General features: G+C 49.3%; 1 protein-coding gene across 1 annotated transcript in view; it reads left to right on the top strand.

Annotated features, from left to right (window-relative positions):
• Positions 1–1,182: 1,182 nt before the first annotated feature.
• Positions 1,183–15,537, top strand: part of LOC115399861 (ATP synthase-coupling factor 6, mitochondrial-like) — a 31,076-nt gene continuing 16,721 nt past the window's right edge. Inside the window, exons 1-3 of the mRNA XM_030107498.1 lie at positions 1,183–1,282; positions 9,384–9,437; positions 10,185–10,284. Of these exons, the coding sequence (XP_029963358.1) occupies positions 9,399–9,437; positions 10,185–10,284 (139 nt within the window). The 5' untranslated portion in view covers positions 1,183–1,282; positions 9,384–9,398. The remainder of the gene's footprint in view (positions 1,283–9,383; positions 9,438–10,184; positions 10,285–15,537) is intronic.

Here is a 15,537-nt window from a genome sequence, read left to right as displayed (position 1 = left end):
GCCTTCTGACGTCATCACGTCATACGTATCTCAGTACATGACAGGTGGCGCCAGAAGCCTGCTCCCAACTTTTACTTTGATAAAAGTGAAATATTTTACTTAAAGCTAGGGTTGGCCATCTTGGAAAACTAGCATGTAGCACGAATGTAGCATCTCCCAAGGCTCCGCCCAGCTCCCACCCCATTGGAGGAGCTCCGTTGGGAGCGGAGACGCGGAGACGTTGCAGCTCTCCGCGTCCAGTGCGTTCCTGGCGTAACCTGTCCTCAGCGCTTCGTTTCTTCGTTTTTCTTTATTTGCACTACGCCAAGTTATGGCGCACTCACCGGTAAGTAAAGCCCCAAACATTCTTCTCCGCCATTCTGCAACGACGCTCCGTCCTTCTACGCTGCACTGAACCAGGGTCAGTGCACGCCATTGACATGTACGCGCAGGGGGCAGGTCGAACAGCGAAGGGATTTGATTGGTTTTAAAAAAGGTGTCCCGTCAAGACGATTGGTTGCTGTTTTTCCCGTTTTCCTCCTGCTGTAGATAGCGGATATTTTCCAAACTACTTTAAGAACACGCTATGAATTGTTTCCCATCGGGTCATAAAGATCATTTTAACCAGTATTTAAAAAAATGGATCTCATTCAAATCGCCAACCCGAGCTTTAATATTAAACAACATTTATCAAGAAATTCATTAGAATAATTAAAATAAATGAAATAGAATTCACTTTGTCAAACAAATCTGATCCTTTTTTTCTTTGAAAGCGGAGTGGGTGTGTCCTTCTTCAGACACGTCTCTGGTACACTTTCAAAATAAAACTCCAAAGCGAGATTTACTGAAATCAAAGTTTAGTTCAAATATAAAAGTTTGTTTTTTAATGACTTGAAGTCAACAGAATGTCACGTTGTGTGTGTGTGTGTGTGTGTGTGTGTGTGTGTGTGAGAGAGAGAGAGAGAGAGAGAGAGAGAGAGAGAGAGAGAGAGAGAGAGAGGAGAAACAACACACGCCTCCTTAAAAGCACCAACGTGAAGCAGATCAGATCACAGCTGAGCTGAAGTTTGACAGAACGATTGAAATCTTGACTAAAGAGGATTTTTTAAAAGGTTTTCTTTAACTGTGCATTTCTTCCATGGAGCAGGATTTTATTCTGAAAGTCTTGACGGGATGTCGTGTTATTCCATCTTGACCCTTGTTCAATCTGCGCACCGGGACCTTCACGTGTCTGGAAGCGGCTGATCAGAGACTCCAGAGCGGATCCGACGGTTCGGCGGCTGCCGGTCTGCAGAGGAACCAGGTACAACCGATCCCAGAGCAATAATCCGCCCGTTCACGGAGAGGCTCCGGTGCGTCCAGGAGGGGAAAACAAACGCCCCCTTCCAGCGGGGACATTGAGTCCTTTTTCTCAGAGGCTTCACATTCCCCACCTGGTCCGGTGTTTTAATATTCTTCATGGTTCCAATGATTCCGATGTTTGTTTGTTTGTTTGTTTGTTTGTTTTAACACTATGGGCTGTCGTTCAGCGCACACTATGAAAAAGTTCAAAACTTTAGAACGTTTGAGCCACAGTATATCTACAACATTAATAGTTGTGATTCCAACCCGGAAGATCAGTTCAAAGTAAATATTTCACAATAAATATTCCTGAACAAAGAGTAAACAATCAATATAATAATATAATAACAACAACAACAACAACAACAACAATAATGATAATAATTTATTCAATTTAAAAAGTGCCTTTCAAAGCAGCCAGGGACTCTGAACATTATAACACTGAAAAATGAAAAAAGAAGAGTATGAACAACATAAAACAGAGCAGCTGAGTGGAGACCAGACTCTGAGCCTCATCAAGCAGGGCGGTCCGGATTTGGGGTCTGGGTCTGGATTTAAAGAGCAGCAGGGGGTCCAGCAGGGGGTCCAGCTGGAGGTCTGAGGGAGGGAGTTCCACTGGATGCTCGGGGCCCCATGGAGATACATACATCACAAGATACTGCATCATCTTTTTTTTTGTCTTTTTGCCAGAATGTTTTTATTCAACCAGAAATGGTAAAGAACATATTTTAAAAAGCAATAGTTAATATTAATGACACACTAAACATGCTTAGTTTACCTTTTACAGTCAGTTTTTAAGAAGGTCTGTCTTTAAGTATTTGTTCTGTGAGCTGCACTGCTGTGTTTTTATTTAACCACAAGGGGGCGCCCCAGCTGGCGAGGAAAACTCAGGTAGCAATACAAGTGACAGTCAGCGACCCTTCTGTCTTTCTCTTCCTGTGTGTGTGTGTGTGTGTGTGTGTGTGGAGGGGGGGAGAGCGAGAGAGAGAGCGAGAGAGAGAGACGCCACTGCTCGTTTGCCGCACTTCTGTCCGTGTGAGGCTTCCGTACCACACGATTCAGATTCAGAAAACTTTATTAATCCCAAAGGGCAGTTTGTTTGCAGCACATCTGGAGTTGTTTCACACGTAAATATTAGGGCTGAACGATTAATTGCATTTGCAATAATGTTGCAATATGATAAAATGTGATTTGCCAATCGCAACGTGCGCGATTAAAATGTAATCACGCGACAGAAACAGAAGCGGTAACCTGAAGCGCAGTCACCAAGAGATACAGTAGGTGGCGGTATGCACCTAAGTTGTTGGTCGCCACCCGCCATTGCTCCAAAGTAGACGAAGAAACAGAAGCGAGAGAAGCGCCGTGACGGATTCAGTGGCCTCTGGTCCTCAGAAGCTCCCGAGACGTCCGTCCGGAGGAGGAGCAGCACAGCAGCTGGGTGGGATTACTTCGGATTTAAAAAAACGATGCAGCGCAGCGTCAAGTGTTGAGCAGAGCGTGTCGTGCCACAACCAGCGGTAACACAACAAATGTGTTCCAACACTTGAAAAAAATTTACTGTACCTCTTATGACGCCTGCAAAGTGAAAATGCCGAGCTCCAGTACCGTTACACACTGGTCTGGTTTATTTCTTTGCCTAATCTAAAAGTGCATTTGTTTTTTTATTTGTAACTTTATTCAGATTCTACAAAATATGTTCAAATAGAGTCAAATTCTCTGCTTCAGTTGTATAAAATGTTACTACTGCTTTGGGAGCAGTGAGATAGAGGCTTATTATTTTATATATTTTTTGTCAAGATGGTGGATTTTGTACAGTTTTTACAAAGTGCTTCTTCTTATGTTTCTTGGAGCATTTAAATAAAAATCCCATTTATTTAAAGTTGTAAATCTTATAATTTTATTCATACAAATGGAAAGAACATTTTACACTAAACAGATTTCATGTTGTGTTGCTCATATTTAAAACAAATATTTATGGCTTTTTTTGGGGAAAAAGAAGATAAAATAATAAAATCGCATTTTAAATCGCAATCGCAATATTAGGGAAAAAAAAATCGCAATTAGATTATTTTCCCAAATTGTTCAGCCCTAGTAAATACAACATGAGACAGTCCAGTTTAACCACAAGTGGAACTCAGGTTGATCGATATTAAAACAAGCAAAACAATAAACAATACAATAAACAATAAACCATACAATAAACAATAAACAATACAATAAACAATTTAGGAGCTGGAATTCAATAATTTGATACGAACTGATATTCTGAGCGCACATTGAGCACGGCGGATAAGGATAGGATAAGGTGCTTTATTGGTCATTACTCAGTGAAAACGGCTTTGAACCATCCATAGAGGGCGCTGAAGCGTTCCGGAGGAGCAGTGGGCTGCAGAGCGCCGGGGACCCAGGTCCGGGTGGAGAGCCGGTGCTTCCTTCTGAAAGTCAGCGATTGGTTTGGCCTGCAGAGAAATCATGTACAACAGAACAGCCGTTCTGGCTGCAGTCCGGAACCACCGCAGCACTGCGGTGCCTCTGCAGGCCGCTGGAGGAGGCTGCCAGATCTGTCGTTATCCCCCGTAGACAATATGAATCCCGATTAACTCAATAGAAAGCAGCCCAAACCGCCATCTCAGTTGAAAATGCACGTTAAAACGGTATTTGTATGATAAAAAACATGTCGTAAACACATAATCATTTCATCAACCCGTCTGACGTGTTCACAAAGACGCTTGATTTGGCAGAAACCCGCCCAATCTGGCAACACGGAGCTGCTCCGGTCACACAGCTGTTTGGAGTCGTTTGACTTTCCTGCAGTGACGAAGAACAAAAGCGTTCATTCCTCTAAAGCGTATAATGACTGCATCACGCTGGTTTTTCTGTATTCTACCAGGAGAAGTAAAAAAAAAAAATGTTTATATATACATATATATATATATATATATATATATATATATATATATATATATATAAATATTAAGGCAAAAACACGACACAGATTTTATTTTGAAATCACTTATTTTGGAACAAGAATCGCATTTCCTTCCGGCACCCGACCTGCTTCTGTCTGGATTGACGCCGTTTTGGTTCGACGATGAGAACACCATCCAGTTATTTATGAGGAGGCTGATTTACAAATTCACACTTCCAAAAAAGGGTCCTGGCTCCGCCCAGGTCGGTGTGAAGACGTCCTGAGACAGCGGTTCTACATGTCAGGCCCTGGTGGGGGGATCAGAGGACTGGAATCCGAGGACTTAAAGCCACTGAGAGTTGCTGCTTTCCCAGTCGTTAGTGGCGTGTTTCCACCGACCCGGCCCGACTGGGCTCTGCCCCGCTTGTGGGCGTTTCCACCGGCCCGGCCCGGCCCGACCCGGCTGGGCTCTGCCCCGCTTGTGGGCGTTTCCACCGGCCCGGCCCGGCCCGGCCCGACTGGGCTCTGCCCCGCTTGTGGGCGTTTCCACCGGCCCGGCCCGACCCGACTGGGCTCTACCCCGCTTGTGGGCGTTTCCACCGGCCCGGCCCGGCCCGACTGGGCTCTACCCCGCTTGTGGGCGTTTCCACCGGCCCGGCCCGGCCCGGCTGGGCTCTACCCCGCTTGTGGGCGTTTCCACCGGCCCGGCCCGGCCCGACTGGGCTCTACCCCGCTTGTGGGCGTTTCCACCGGCCCGGCCCGACCCGACTGGGCTCTACCCCGCTTGTGGGCGTTTCCACCGGCCCGGCCCGGCCCGGCTGGGCTCTGCCCCGCTTGTGGGCGTTTCCACCGGCCCGGCCCGGCCCGACCCGACTGGGCTCTGCCCCGCTTGTGGGCGTTTCCACCGGCCCGGCCCGGCCCGACTGGGCTCTACCCCGCTTGTGGGCGTTTCCACCGGCCCGGCCCGGCCCGACTGGGCTCTGCCCCGCTTGTGGGCGTTTCCACCGGCCCGCTTTACCACAACCTGGGTAGGCTTTCGAGGGCCGGGTCGGGCTGAGTCAGGCTGGAAATGTGACCTCAAAAACATACTGGTCGCTGATTGGTCAAAATCACTGACCAATCAGCAACCAGCTGTGGCTCAATTGAAACCTGATACCCGAAGCGCCAACATTTTTCCCGCCTTCTCGTTTTCCCGCCCACTGAAAATGGTAAGCATGGAGACGAACCAGGCCGGTGGAGACAGCGCCAAGCCGAGGCGGGTGGAGTCGGGCGCCGTGGGGGGAGTGCAGTGGAGCGGAGTAGGGCCGGTGGAAACACGCCATATGTTTTCCGTCCATAGTACAGGTGGGGCAGTCGTCTGTGGTTTCATCCATGGAAGCAGACTTTATCACTTTCCAGAATATTTTTGGATCCTTCAGACTATCTGTGGTTTTGGATCTAGTAACCTCAGCGTCACGGGCGGCGTTTTTCTATGCAAGTCTATGGTGGACGAGCGTCGTGGAGCGGCGGGCGGGGGCGGCGCTTTGGGAGCGTCAGGAGCGTCGACTTTTCAAGCGTTTTGAGCGTTTCGAGCGTCGTCGCGCGTCCCCGGCGTCAGGAGCGTCGTGAGCGTCGCTTTTTGAGAGTTTGGAAAACTGAACTTTCGACGCGCTGCCGCTGGGCGTCAGCCAATCAGAGACGATCCCTCCGCTGCTACGTCACTGCATTTCACGCCAGGACCAGGAGTCCGGAAAGGAAAGACAACGATGGAAGACAAGTTGATTGTGGCTGTGCGCTCTTGTCCTGAGCTTTATGACACGTCGTCAGACCGCAACCGAGACAAGAATAGAACGGATAGGGTTAGCTAGCTAACAAATGAAGCCGAGCCACTCTGCTGATGCCATCCGCCATAGCTGGAAGCAGAAATCAGCCTCCTGAGCGGCGCGAGTGTCGTGAGCTCGGTGACCACCTGGTGTCAGCGTCGTGCTTGAAGCTTCACAAGCGTCAGCTTCGAGGCGTCCCGAGCGTCGACGACGCCCGCGACGCGTCCGGTGTGAATGCAGCATCAGCCTCGTCTGTCCGCGGCCCGGGCTGCAGCTCTCTCCTGCTTTAGAGCTGGAAGTTCAGAGGAGAACCGCCGGGTTGTTCTTCCCTTTACATTGTTGCTGTGGAGCATGTTTATGGTTTGCCTCCATTAAAAGATTATTACAGTCGTTCCAGGCCAGTTCAGTGTCCCGGGTCAGAAAGATCTTCTTCCAGTCGACCTCCCAGTGAGGGATCTGTCCTCAGGAAGCTCTGCTGGTCTGACTGCAGCTGCTGATCCAGAATCTCATCCTCCAAGACAAAAACCTCACCTTCTGATGGGGTCTGGAGGAGGAGCTCCAGGAGGAGGTTCTGATGGGGTCTGGAGGAGGAGCTCCAGGAGGAGGTTCTGATGGGGTCTGGAGGAGGAGCTCCAGGAGGAGGTTCTGATGGGGTCTGGAGGAGGAGCTCCAGGAGGAGGTTCTGATGGGGTCTGGAGGAGGAGCTCCAGGAGGAGGTTCTGATGGGGTCTGGAGGAGGAGCTCCAGGAGGAGGTTCTGATGGGGTCTGGAGGAGGAGCTCCAGGAGGAGGTTCTGATGGGGTCTGGAGGAGGAGCTCCAGGAGGAGGTTCTGATGGGGTCTGGACTGTAAACAGACGCTGTAGACGTGGCTTCATGGCCGGTGGCTGGCGGAGGAGTGGCCGACGGTCAACAGATTCCCGCTGGTTTCACATATTTTCACCTTAAAAGTGATTAGAAATCCATCAATTCCCAAATGATAGAACCCAGTGCGGAGCACCGCTGTGCAGGGTGGACTTCCCTTCACTCCGGAGAACATGAGCGTATCGGCAGATTCAGCACCGACGGCAGCAGCTCCAGCTCCCGGCCCGCCGTGTCGAGCGACAAGTCCTCCACAGTCCAGCAGGCGGGACAGATCCCCAGGCAAAGGTCAAATCTTGGAGATGAAAACAAGGGTCCTGCCCAGAAGGTTCTCAGATCAGACGGTCCAGACACACTCGGACACACACCCTGCTGCACAGGCGCAAGATGATCAGAGAGACCGGTTCTAATCAGAGAGACCGGTTCTAATCAGAGAGACCGGTTCTAATCGGACATACCGGTTCTAATCGGAGAGACCGGTTCTAATCGGAGAGACCGGTTCTAATCGGACAGACCGGTTCTTATCAGAGAGACCAGTTCTAATCGGACAGACCGGTTCTAATCAGAGAGACCAGTTCTAATCGGACAGACCGGTTCTAATCGGAGAGACCGGTTCTAATCGGAGAGACCGGTTCTAATCAGAGAGACCGGTTCTAATCGGAGAGACCGGTTCTAATCGGAGAGACCGGTTCTAATCAGAGAGACCGGTTCTAATCGGACAGACCGGTTCTTATCAGAGAGACCAGTTCTAATCGGACAGACCGGTTCTAATCAGAGAGACCAGTTCTAATCGGACAGACCGGTTCTAATCGGAGAGACCGGTTCTAATCGGAGAGACCGGTTCTAATCAGAGAGACCGGTTCTAATCGGAGAGACCGGTTCTAATCGGAGAGACCGGTTCTAATCAGAGAGACCGGTTCTAATCAGAGAGACCAGTTCTAATCAGAGAGACCGGTTCTAATCGGAGAGACCGGTTCTAATCGGAGAGACCGGTTCTAATCGGGGAGACCGGTTCTAATCAGAGAGACCGGTTCTAATTGGACAGACCGGTTCTAATCGGAGAGACCGGTTCTAATCAGAGAGAGCGGTTCTAATCGGACAGACCGGTTCTAATCAGAGAGACCGGTTCTAATCAGAGAGACTGGTTCTAATCGGAGAGACCGGTTCTAATTGGAGAGACCGGTTCTAATCAGAGAGACCGGTTCTAACCGGAGAGACCGGTTCTAATCAGAGAGACCGGTTCTAATCGGAGAGACCGGTTCTAATCGGAGAGACCGGTTCTAATCAGAGAGACTGGTTCTAATCGGAGAGACCGGTTCTAATCGGACATACCGGTTCTAATCGGACATACCGGTTCTAATCGGAGAGAGCGGTTCTAATCAGAGAGACCGGTTCTAATCGGAGAGACCGGTTCTAATCAGAGAGACCGGTTCTAATCAGAGAGACCGGTTCTAATCGGAGAGACCGGTTCTAATCAGAGAGACCGGTTCTAATCAGAGAGACCGGTTCTAATCGGACATACCGGTTCTAATCGGAGAGACCGGTTCTAATCGGAGAGACCGGTTCTAATCGGAGAGAGCGGTTCTAATTGTAGAGACCGGTTCTAATCGGACATACCGGTTCTAATCGGAGAGACCGGTTCTAATCAGAGAGACCGGTTCTAATCGGAGAGACCGGTTCTAATCGGACAGACCGGTTCTAATCAGAGAGACCGGTTCTAATCGGAGAGACCGGTTCTAATCAGAGAGACCGGTTCTAATCGGAGAGACCGGTTCTAATCGGAGAGACCGGTTCTAATCGGAGAGACCGGTTCTATTCAGAGAGACCGGTTCTAATCAGAGAGACCGGTTCTAATCGGAGAGACCGGTTCTAATCGGACAGACCGGTTCTAATCAGAGAGACCGGTTCTAATCGGAGAGACCGGTTCTAATCGGAGAGACCGGTTCTAATCGGAGAGACCGGTTCTAATCGGAGAGAGCGGTTCTAATTGTAGAGACCGGTTCTAATCGGACATACCGGTTCTAATCGGAGAGACCGGTTCTAATCAGAGAGACCGGTTCTAATCGGAGAGACCGGTTCTAATCGGACAGACCGGTTCTAATCAGAGAGACCGGTTCTAATCGGAGAGACCGGTTCTAATCAGAGAGACCGGTTCTAATCGGAGAGGACCGGTTCTAATCGGAGAGACCGGTTCTAATCGGAGAGACCGGTTCTATTCAGAGAGACCGGTTCTAATCAGAGAGACCGGTTCTAATCGGAGAGACCGGTTCTAATCGGACAGACCGGTTCTAATCAGAGAGACCGGTTCTAATCGGAGAGACCGGTTCTAATCGGACAGACCGGTTCTAATCAGAGAGACCGGTTCTAATCGGAGAGACCGGTTCTAATCGGAGAGACCGGTTCTAATCGGACAGACCGGTTCTTTTTGGTGTCTGTTTCTAATAGTTCTAATGTTTCCCGTGTTTCTAATGTCTTTAACGTCTTTCTCTTGCAGGTCTCCTGGTCCAACATGGCGGCGGCGCTGTGCAGGAGAGGAGCTGCAGTCCGTGTAAGAAACGTTTTTATTTTTTTACTTTACAACACATGGACCCTTCCAGCTGCTCTTCGCTGCATAATAATAATAATAATAATAATAATAATAATAATAATAAGCATGCAGGCTCCGGTCCGGCCACAGAAGCCTCCGAAGAGCCACATGTTGATGAGCGACGCTCTGGAACATGTTAACGTTTAGTGTGAAGTTTTTGTGACTCTTTTGTCGTCTTCACACCAACTCACAGAGAGCACTTTGCTCCAGCTAAACTCTGTTTTCAGGTTTCTGGGGCTCACTTTATTTGTTTGAGGCTGAAAGCATGCCAGGAAGTCTGTCTTCAATCTAGGAAATGAAGGTATTGTCAAAAATGTGGGGTGACTCAACATTTAAGTGTTTAAGTGTTTTTTAGATTACAACATGTGGTTTAAGATCAACAGAACAATTAATGCTTAGCTCTAGTTTTGGTCCTGGTTTTGATCCTTTGATCCAGTCTTTAGGATCCATCAGTTTGATCAACTCCACTCTGAGCATTTTAACACACTGACTGACTCCTTTCACCTTCTGACTGGACTGTTGGATCTGATGACCTTTTCTCCGCCACAGGCTGACGAACCTGTACCTCCGGTTATCTTTACCACAGGTTCTGACCTGTGTGTGTGTGTGTGTGTGTGTGTGTGTGTGTGTGTGTGTGTGTGTGTGTGTGTGTGTGTGTGTGTGTGTGTGTGTGTGTGTGTGTGTGTGTGTGTGTGCGTGCGTGCGCAGTGTATTCACAGGGAGTTGTACAGAGTTGTTTGGGGGTCTCAGACTGTTTTCTTCAGCTCCAATCCAACAGACAGAAAACAACTGCGCAGGACACACATCAGTAAGAACACACACACACACACACACACACACACACACACACACACACAGAGGTCAGACTAACTCGCAGACTTGCTGTTTCTTCACTTTCCTCTGGTTTGCTCATGTTGTACAGATGGAAGAAACGAGCAGCTGCTCGGTGGCGCCACAGCTTTACAGTCTTCCAGGTTCAGGCGTTTGCGGTGACCTCAGTGATCAAACAACACACAGGTTGTGTTATGAAGGCTTGGTTGTGTGAATGTTGTCTTTTTAACCATCTGGCCTGAGCAGCAGCTTAGGTCACACTAAAATGTTCTGGGTGGAGGCTCTTCTTCAGGGTGGAGGAGTCCTCAGTGATGGTTCTTCCCCAGGGTGGTGCAGTCCTGGGTGGAGGTTCTTCTTCAGGGTGGAGGAGTCCTCAGTGATGGTTCTTCCCCAGGGTGGTGCAGTCCTGGGTGGAGGTTCTTCTTCAGGGTGGAGGAGTCCTCAGTGATGGTTCTTCCCCAGGGTGGTGCAGTCCTGGGTGGAGGTTCTTCTTCAGGGTGGAGGAGTCCTCAGTGATGGTTCTTCCCCAGGGTGGTGCAGTCCTGGGTGGAGGTTCTTCTTCAGGGTGGAGGAGTCCTCAGTGATGGTTCTTCCCCAGGGTGGTGCAGTCCTGGGTGGAGGTTCTTCTTCAGGGTGGAGGAGTCCTCAGTGATGGTTCTTCCCCAGGGTGGTGCAGTCCTGGGTGGAGGTTCTTCCTGTTTTGGATTCATGCAGTTCCTTAGGTGTCAGATCTTGTCGTCATGTAAGCACTTTGATCTGACTGGAATTGGATTTTGGGATTTCTTGTGGTCGTTTCAGTGAAATTCTCCTCCTGGATGTTCTGAGTGTTGGAACAGCAGCATTATTGAGCTGTTTTCACTGATGAAGTCTTAAAGCGACACTAAGGAACTTTTCAACCTTAATAAAACTTTTTAATATCTTTTGTGACGATACATCGACCTCCAGCAGCTGAATGACCCTCTGTCGGCCTGAGGGCGTCAGTATTGCTTCACTTGGACTGAGCAGCTGTGAGGAGGGTGGGAGGAACCCTGCTCACTAAAACACTCCAGATGTGCGGACTGCTTGACGGCGTGCGTCACATCATGATAGAACATTGTTTAGCCACCGTTAGATTCATGACCTCGTCGCTATCCGTCCTTCACACAGACACTGGAAACAAATGAAGACGAGTTCAGTCCGACAGCACGCCACCGGGAGCAGCATTTTACCACGCCACGCGCTAGGCCTCATGGGAACTGTAGTATTCCTTCAGGAAAAACACTACCGCTTTGTCCAGTGGGGCCGCCGAAATCAACGGAAACTGAAAGTTCCTTAGTGTAGCTTTAAAGGTCCCATATGATGCCCCCCCCCCCCCCCCCCCCCCCCCCCCCCCCCCCCCCCCCCCCCCCCCCCGGCTGTAACGGCCTGTGTGCTCCACCACCGTCTCTGCTCCCGGTCAGCGAAACGAAGCACGCCAATGTGTGCTCAAACGGGCGGTTTGAAACCCAGATCGCTGCTCCTCCAGGTTGGTGACACCGCCCCAGACAGGTGTTTGTTCAGCCCCCGGAAAATTCCTTTCATGCTGTGTGTGTTTCTGCTTGCAAACGCTGCTCTGATTAAGGGACATATGATGCCTTTTTCACTTTGAAGAGTTTCTTACAGCAGTGTGTGCTGCCGCAGCCTCATTAAGACGTTCAATTTGAAAATTGTGTTTTTCCTCCTTGTCTCGCTAAATCACATTTTTGAAAATGAAACTGAAACTTAAGCTGAACCGGTCGAGGGGATGTGCCTCTGACCCCCCACCGTGTGTGAGTGGGCGTGGCCAGATGCATTCAAGTGCATCCTAGAAAGTAGGCTGTGATAAACAGGCTGTTCTGAGGAGGGCTCCTCAGAGCCACTTTTTAGACCCTCAAACTCCGAACACAGGATGAATTTGGGGTGAACAAACTTATATACTATGTTTTTGGGCTTCTGTGACCTATATGACGTGACTGAAAAATAGCATAATATGGGAGCTTTAATGTAGAAAAAGATTTCCCTAACCCTACCAATAAAATCTAATGATCTGACTTGACTCATGTAATCTGTCTCCATTCGGTCTGTTGGACTCTATATTGTGGCTGTGATCAGGATCCCAATGCATTTGAGCTCATCCTTTGAGTAGAATAAATAATTTCAGTTTGAAGAACTGCTTCTACTTAAAAATGATTTTTTTTAACCATGCCAGTTTTCTAAAGCCTTTTAGAATCTATTTTAAATTCTCTCAAGTATGTATACTTGAGCCCTGATCAGTAACACAGCTGGAAAGTGAGGAAAAGAGAAAACATGACATGCTTATGTTTATTTTCCCTTTATTTGATGAAAAACAGTTGTTCTTGTTGCACCTTGTCCAGGTTAGTTTGTTGTTCTTACAGTGTTTAAATGTAATTAATCCTTAAAGATTGAACTTGTTTTTATTTTGGAAGTGTTCAAGTGTCCAGCTGTAAAGTCGTCTTCACCCAATAATAATGCCTTATGGCAAAATTGCGAGAATGTGTGTGTGTATATATAAATATTTATATATATATATATATATATATGTGTATATGTGTGTGTGTGTATGTATATGTATGTATATATATATATATATATATTTTTTTTTTTTTTGAAAAAGATTGAGTTTACTTCACCTTTCTTCTGTATGACTTTAAATGAAAATTGACATCAGTAGCTGCTTTTCATTTTGAGTTTGGAGAACAATTCAAACTCTGGTCATTTTCTGGAAAAAGGATTTTCTGATTCAGTAACTGGTGTTTTTCCCTCCTGGCAGAGAAAGCCAAACCTCAGCCTCCAGTCAACATCAATAACCTTGTGGAGAAACTGTTTTCCTTGACGAGATTGGACGTAGTACCTAAAGCAGGTTGGTTCATTCAGGACAGAGCGCCCCCTAACGGCCAGTTCATTCAGGACAGAGCGCTCCCTAAAGGTTAGTTCATTCAGGACAGAGCGCCCCCTAAAGGTCAGTTCATTCAGGACAGAGCGCCCCCTGAGGGTTAGTTCATTCAGGACAGAGCGCCCCCTAAAGGTTAGTTCATTCAGGACAGAGCGCCCCCTGAGGGTTAGTTCATTCAGGACAGAGCGCTCCCTAAAGGTTAGTTCATTCAGGACAGAGCGCCCCTAAAGGTCAGTTCATTCAGGACAGAGCGCCCCTAAAGGTCAGTTCATTCAGGACAGAGCGCCCCTAAAGGTCAGTTCATTCAGGACAGAGCGCCCCCTAACGGCCAGTTCATTCAGGACAGAGCGCTCCCTAAAGGTTAGTTCATTCAGGACAGAGCGCCCCCTGAGGGTTAGTTCATTCAGGACAGAGCGCTCCCTAAAGGTTAGTTCATTCAGGACAGAGCGCCCCCTAACGGCCAGTTCATTCAGGACAGAGCGCTCCCTAAAGGTTAGTTCATTCAGGACAGAGCGCCCCCTAAAGATTAGTTCATTCAGGACAGAGCGCCCCCTGAGGGTTAGTTCATTCAGGACAGAGCGCCCCCTAAAGGTTAGTTCATTCAGGACAGAGCGCCCCCTGAGGGTTAGTTCATTCAGGACAGAGCGCCCCCTAAAGGTCAGTTCATTCAGGACAGAGCGCCCCCTGAGGGTTAGTTCATTCAGGACAGAGCGCCCCCTAAAGGTCAGTTCATTCAGGACAGAGCGCCCCCGAAAGGTCAGTTCATTCAGGACAGAGCGCCCCCTAAAGGTCAGTTCATTCAGGACAGAGCGCCCCCTGAGGGTTAGTTCATTCAGGACAGAGCGCCCCCTAAAGGTTAGTTCATTCAGGACAGTGCGCCCCCTGAGGGTTAGTTCATTCAAGACAGAGCGCCCCCTAAAGGTTAGTTCATTCAGGACAGAGCGCCCCCTGAGGGTTAGTTCATTAAGGACAGAGCGCCCCCTAAAGGTCAGTTCATTCAGGACAGAGCGCCCCCTAAAGGTTAGTTCATTCAGGACAGAGCGCCCCCTAAAGGTTAGTTCATTCAGGACAGAGCGCCCCCTAAAGGTCAGTTCATTCAGGACAGGGCGCCCCCTAAAGGTCAGTTCATTCAGGACAGAGCGCCCCCTAAATGTTAGTTCATTCAGGACAGAGCGCCCCCGAAAGGTCAGTTAATTCAGGACAGAGCGCCCCCTAAAGGTCAGTTCATTCAGGACAGAGCGCCCCCTAAATGTTAGTTCATTCAGGACAGAGCGCCCCCGAAAGGTCAGTTAATTCAGGACAGAGCACCCCCTAAAGGTCAGTTCATTCAGGACAGAGCGCCCCCTAAAGGTCAGTTCATTCAGGACAGAGCGCCCCCTGAGGGTTAGTTCATTCAGGACAGAGCGCCCCCTAAAGGTTAGTTCATTCAGGACAGAGCGCCCCCTAAAGGTTAGTTCATTCAGGACAGAGCGCCCCCTAAAGGTCAGTTCATTCAGGACAGAGCGCCCCCTAAAGGTTAGTTCATTCAGGACAGAGCGCCCCCTAAAGGTTAGTTCATTCAGGACAGAGCGCCCCCTGAGGGTTAGTTCATTCAGGACAGAGCGCCCCCTCAAGGTCAGTTCAGTCAGGACAGAGCGCCCCCTGAGGGTTAGTTCATTCAGGACAGGGCGCCCCCTAAAGGTCAGTTCATTCAGGACAGAGCGCCCCCTAAAGGTTAGCTCATTCAGGACAGAGCGCCCCCGAAAGGTCAGTTCATTCAGGACAGAGCGCCCCCTAAAGGTTAGTTCATTCAGGACAGAGCGCCCCCTAAAGGTTAGTTCATTCAGGACAGAGCGCCCCCTGAGGGTTAGTTCATTCAGGACAGAGCGCCCCCTCAAGGTCAGTTCAGTCAGGACAGAGCGCCCCCTGAGGGTTAGTTCATTTAGGACAGGGCGCCCCCTAAAGGTCAGTTCATTCAGGACAGAGCGCCCCCTAAAGGTTAGCTCATTCAGGACAGAGCGCCCCCGAAAGGTCAGTTCATTCAGGACAGAGCGCCCCCTAAAGGTTAGTTCATTCAGGACAGAGCGCCCCCTAAAGGTCAGTTCATTCAGGACAGAGCGCCCCCTGAGGGTTAGTTCATTCAGGACAGAGCGCCCCCTAAAGGTCAGTTCATTCAGGACAGAGCGCCCCCTGAGGGTTAGTTCATTCAGGACAGAGCGCCCCCTAAAGGTTAGTTCATTCAGGACAGAGCGCCCCCTAAAGGTTAGTTCATTCAGGACAGAGCGCCCCCTAAAGGTTAGTTCATTCAGGACAGAGCGCCCCCTGAGGGTTAGTTCATTA

Source organism: Salarias fasciatus, chromosome 13 (assembly GCF_902148845.1).
Source record: "Salarias fasciatus chromosome 13, fSalaFa1.1, whole genome shotgun sequence".
NCBI lineage: Eukaryota > Metazoa > Chordata > Actinopteri > Blenniiformes > Blenniidae > Salarias > Salarias fasciatus.
The sequence above is the reverse complement of the archived record's forward strand: the minus strand, read 5'-3'. Positions and strand labels throughout refer to the sequence as shown.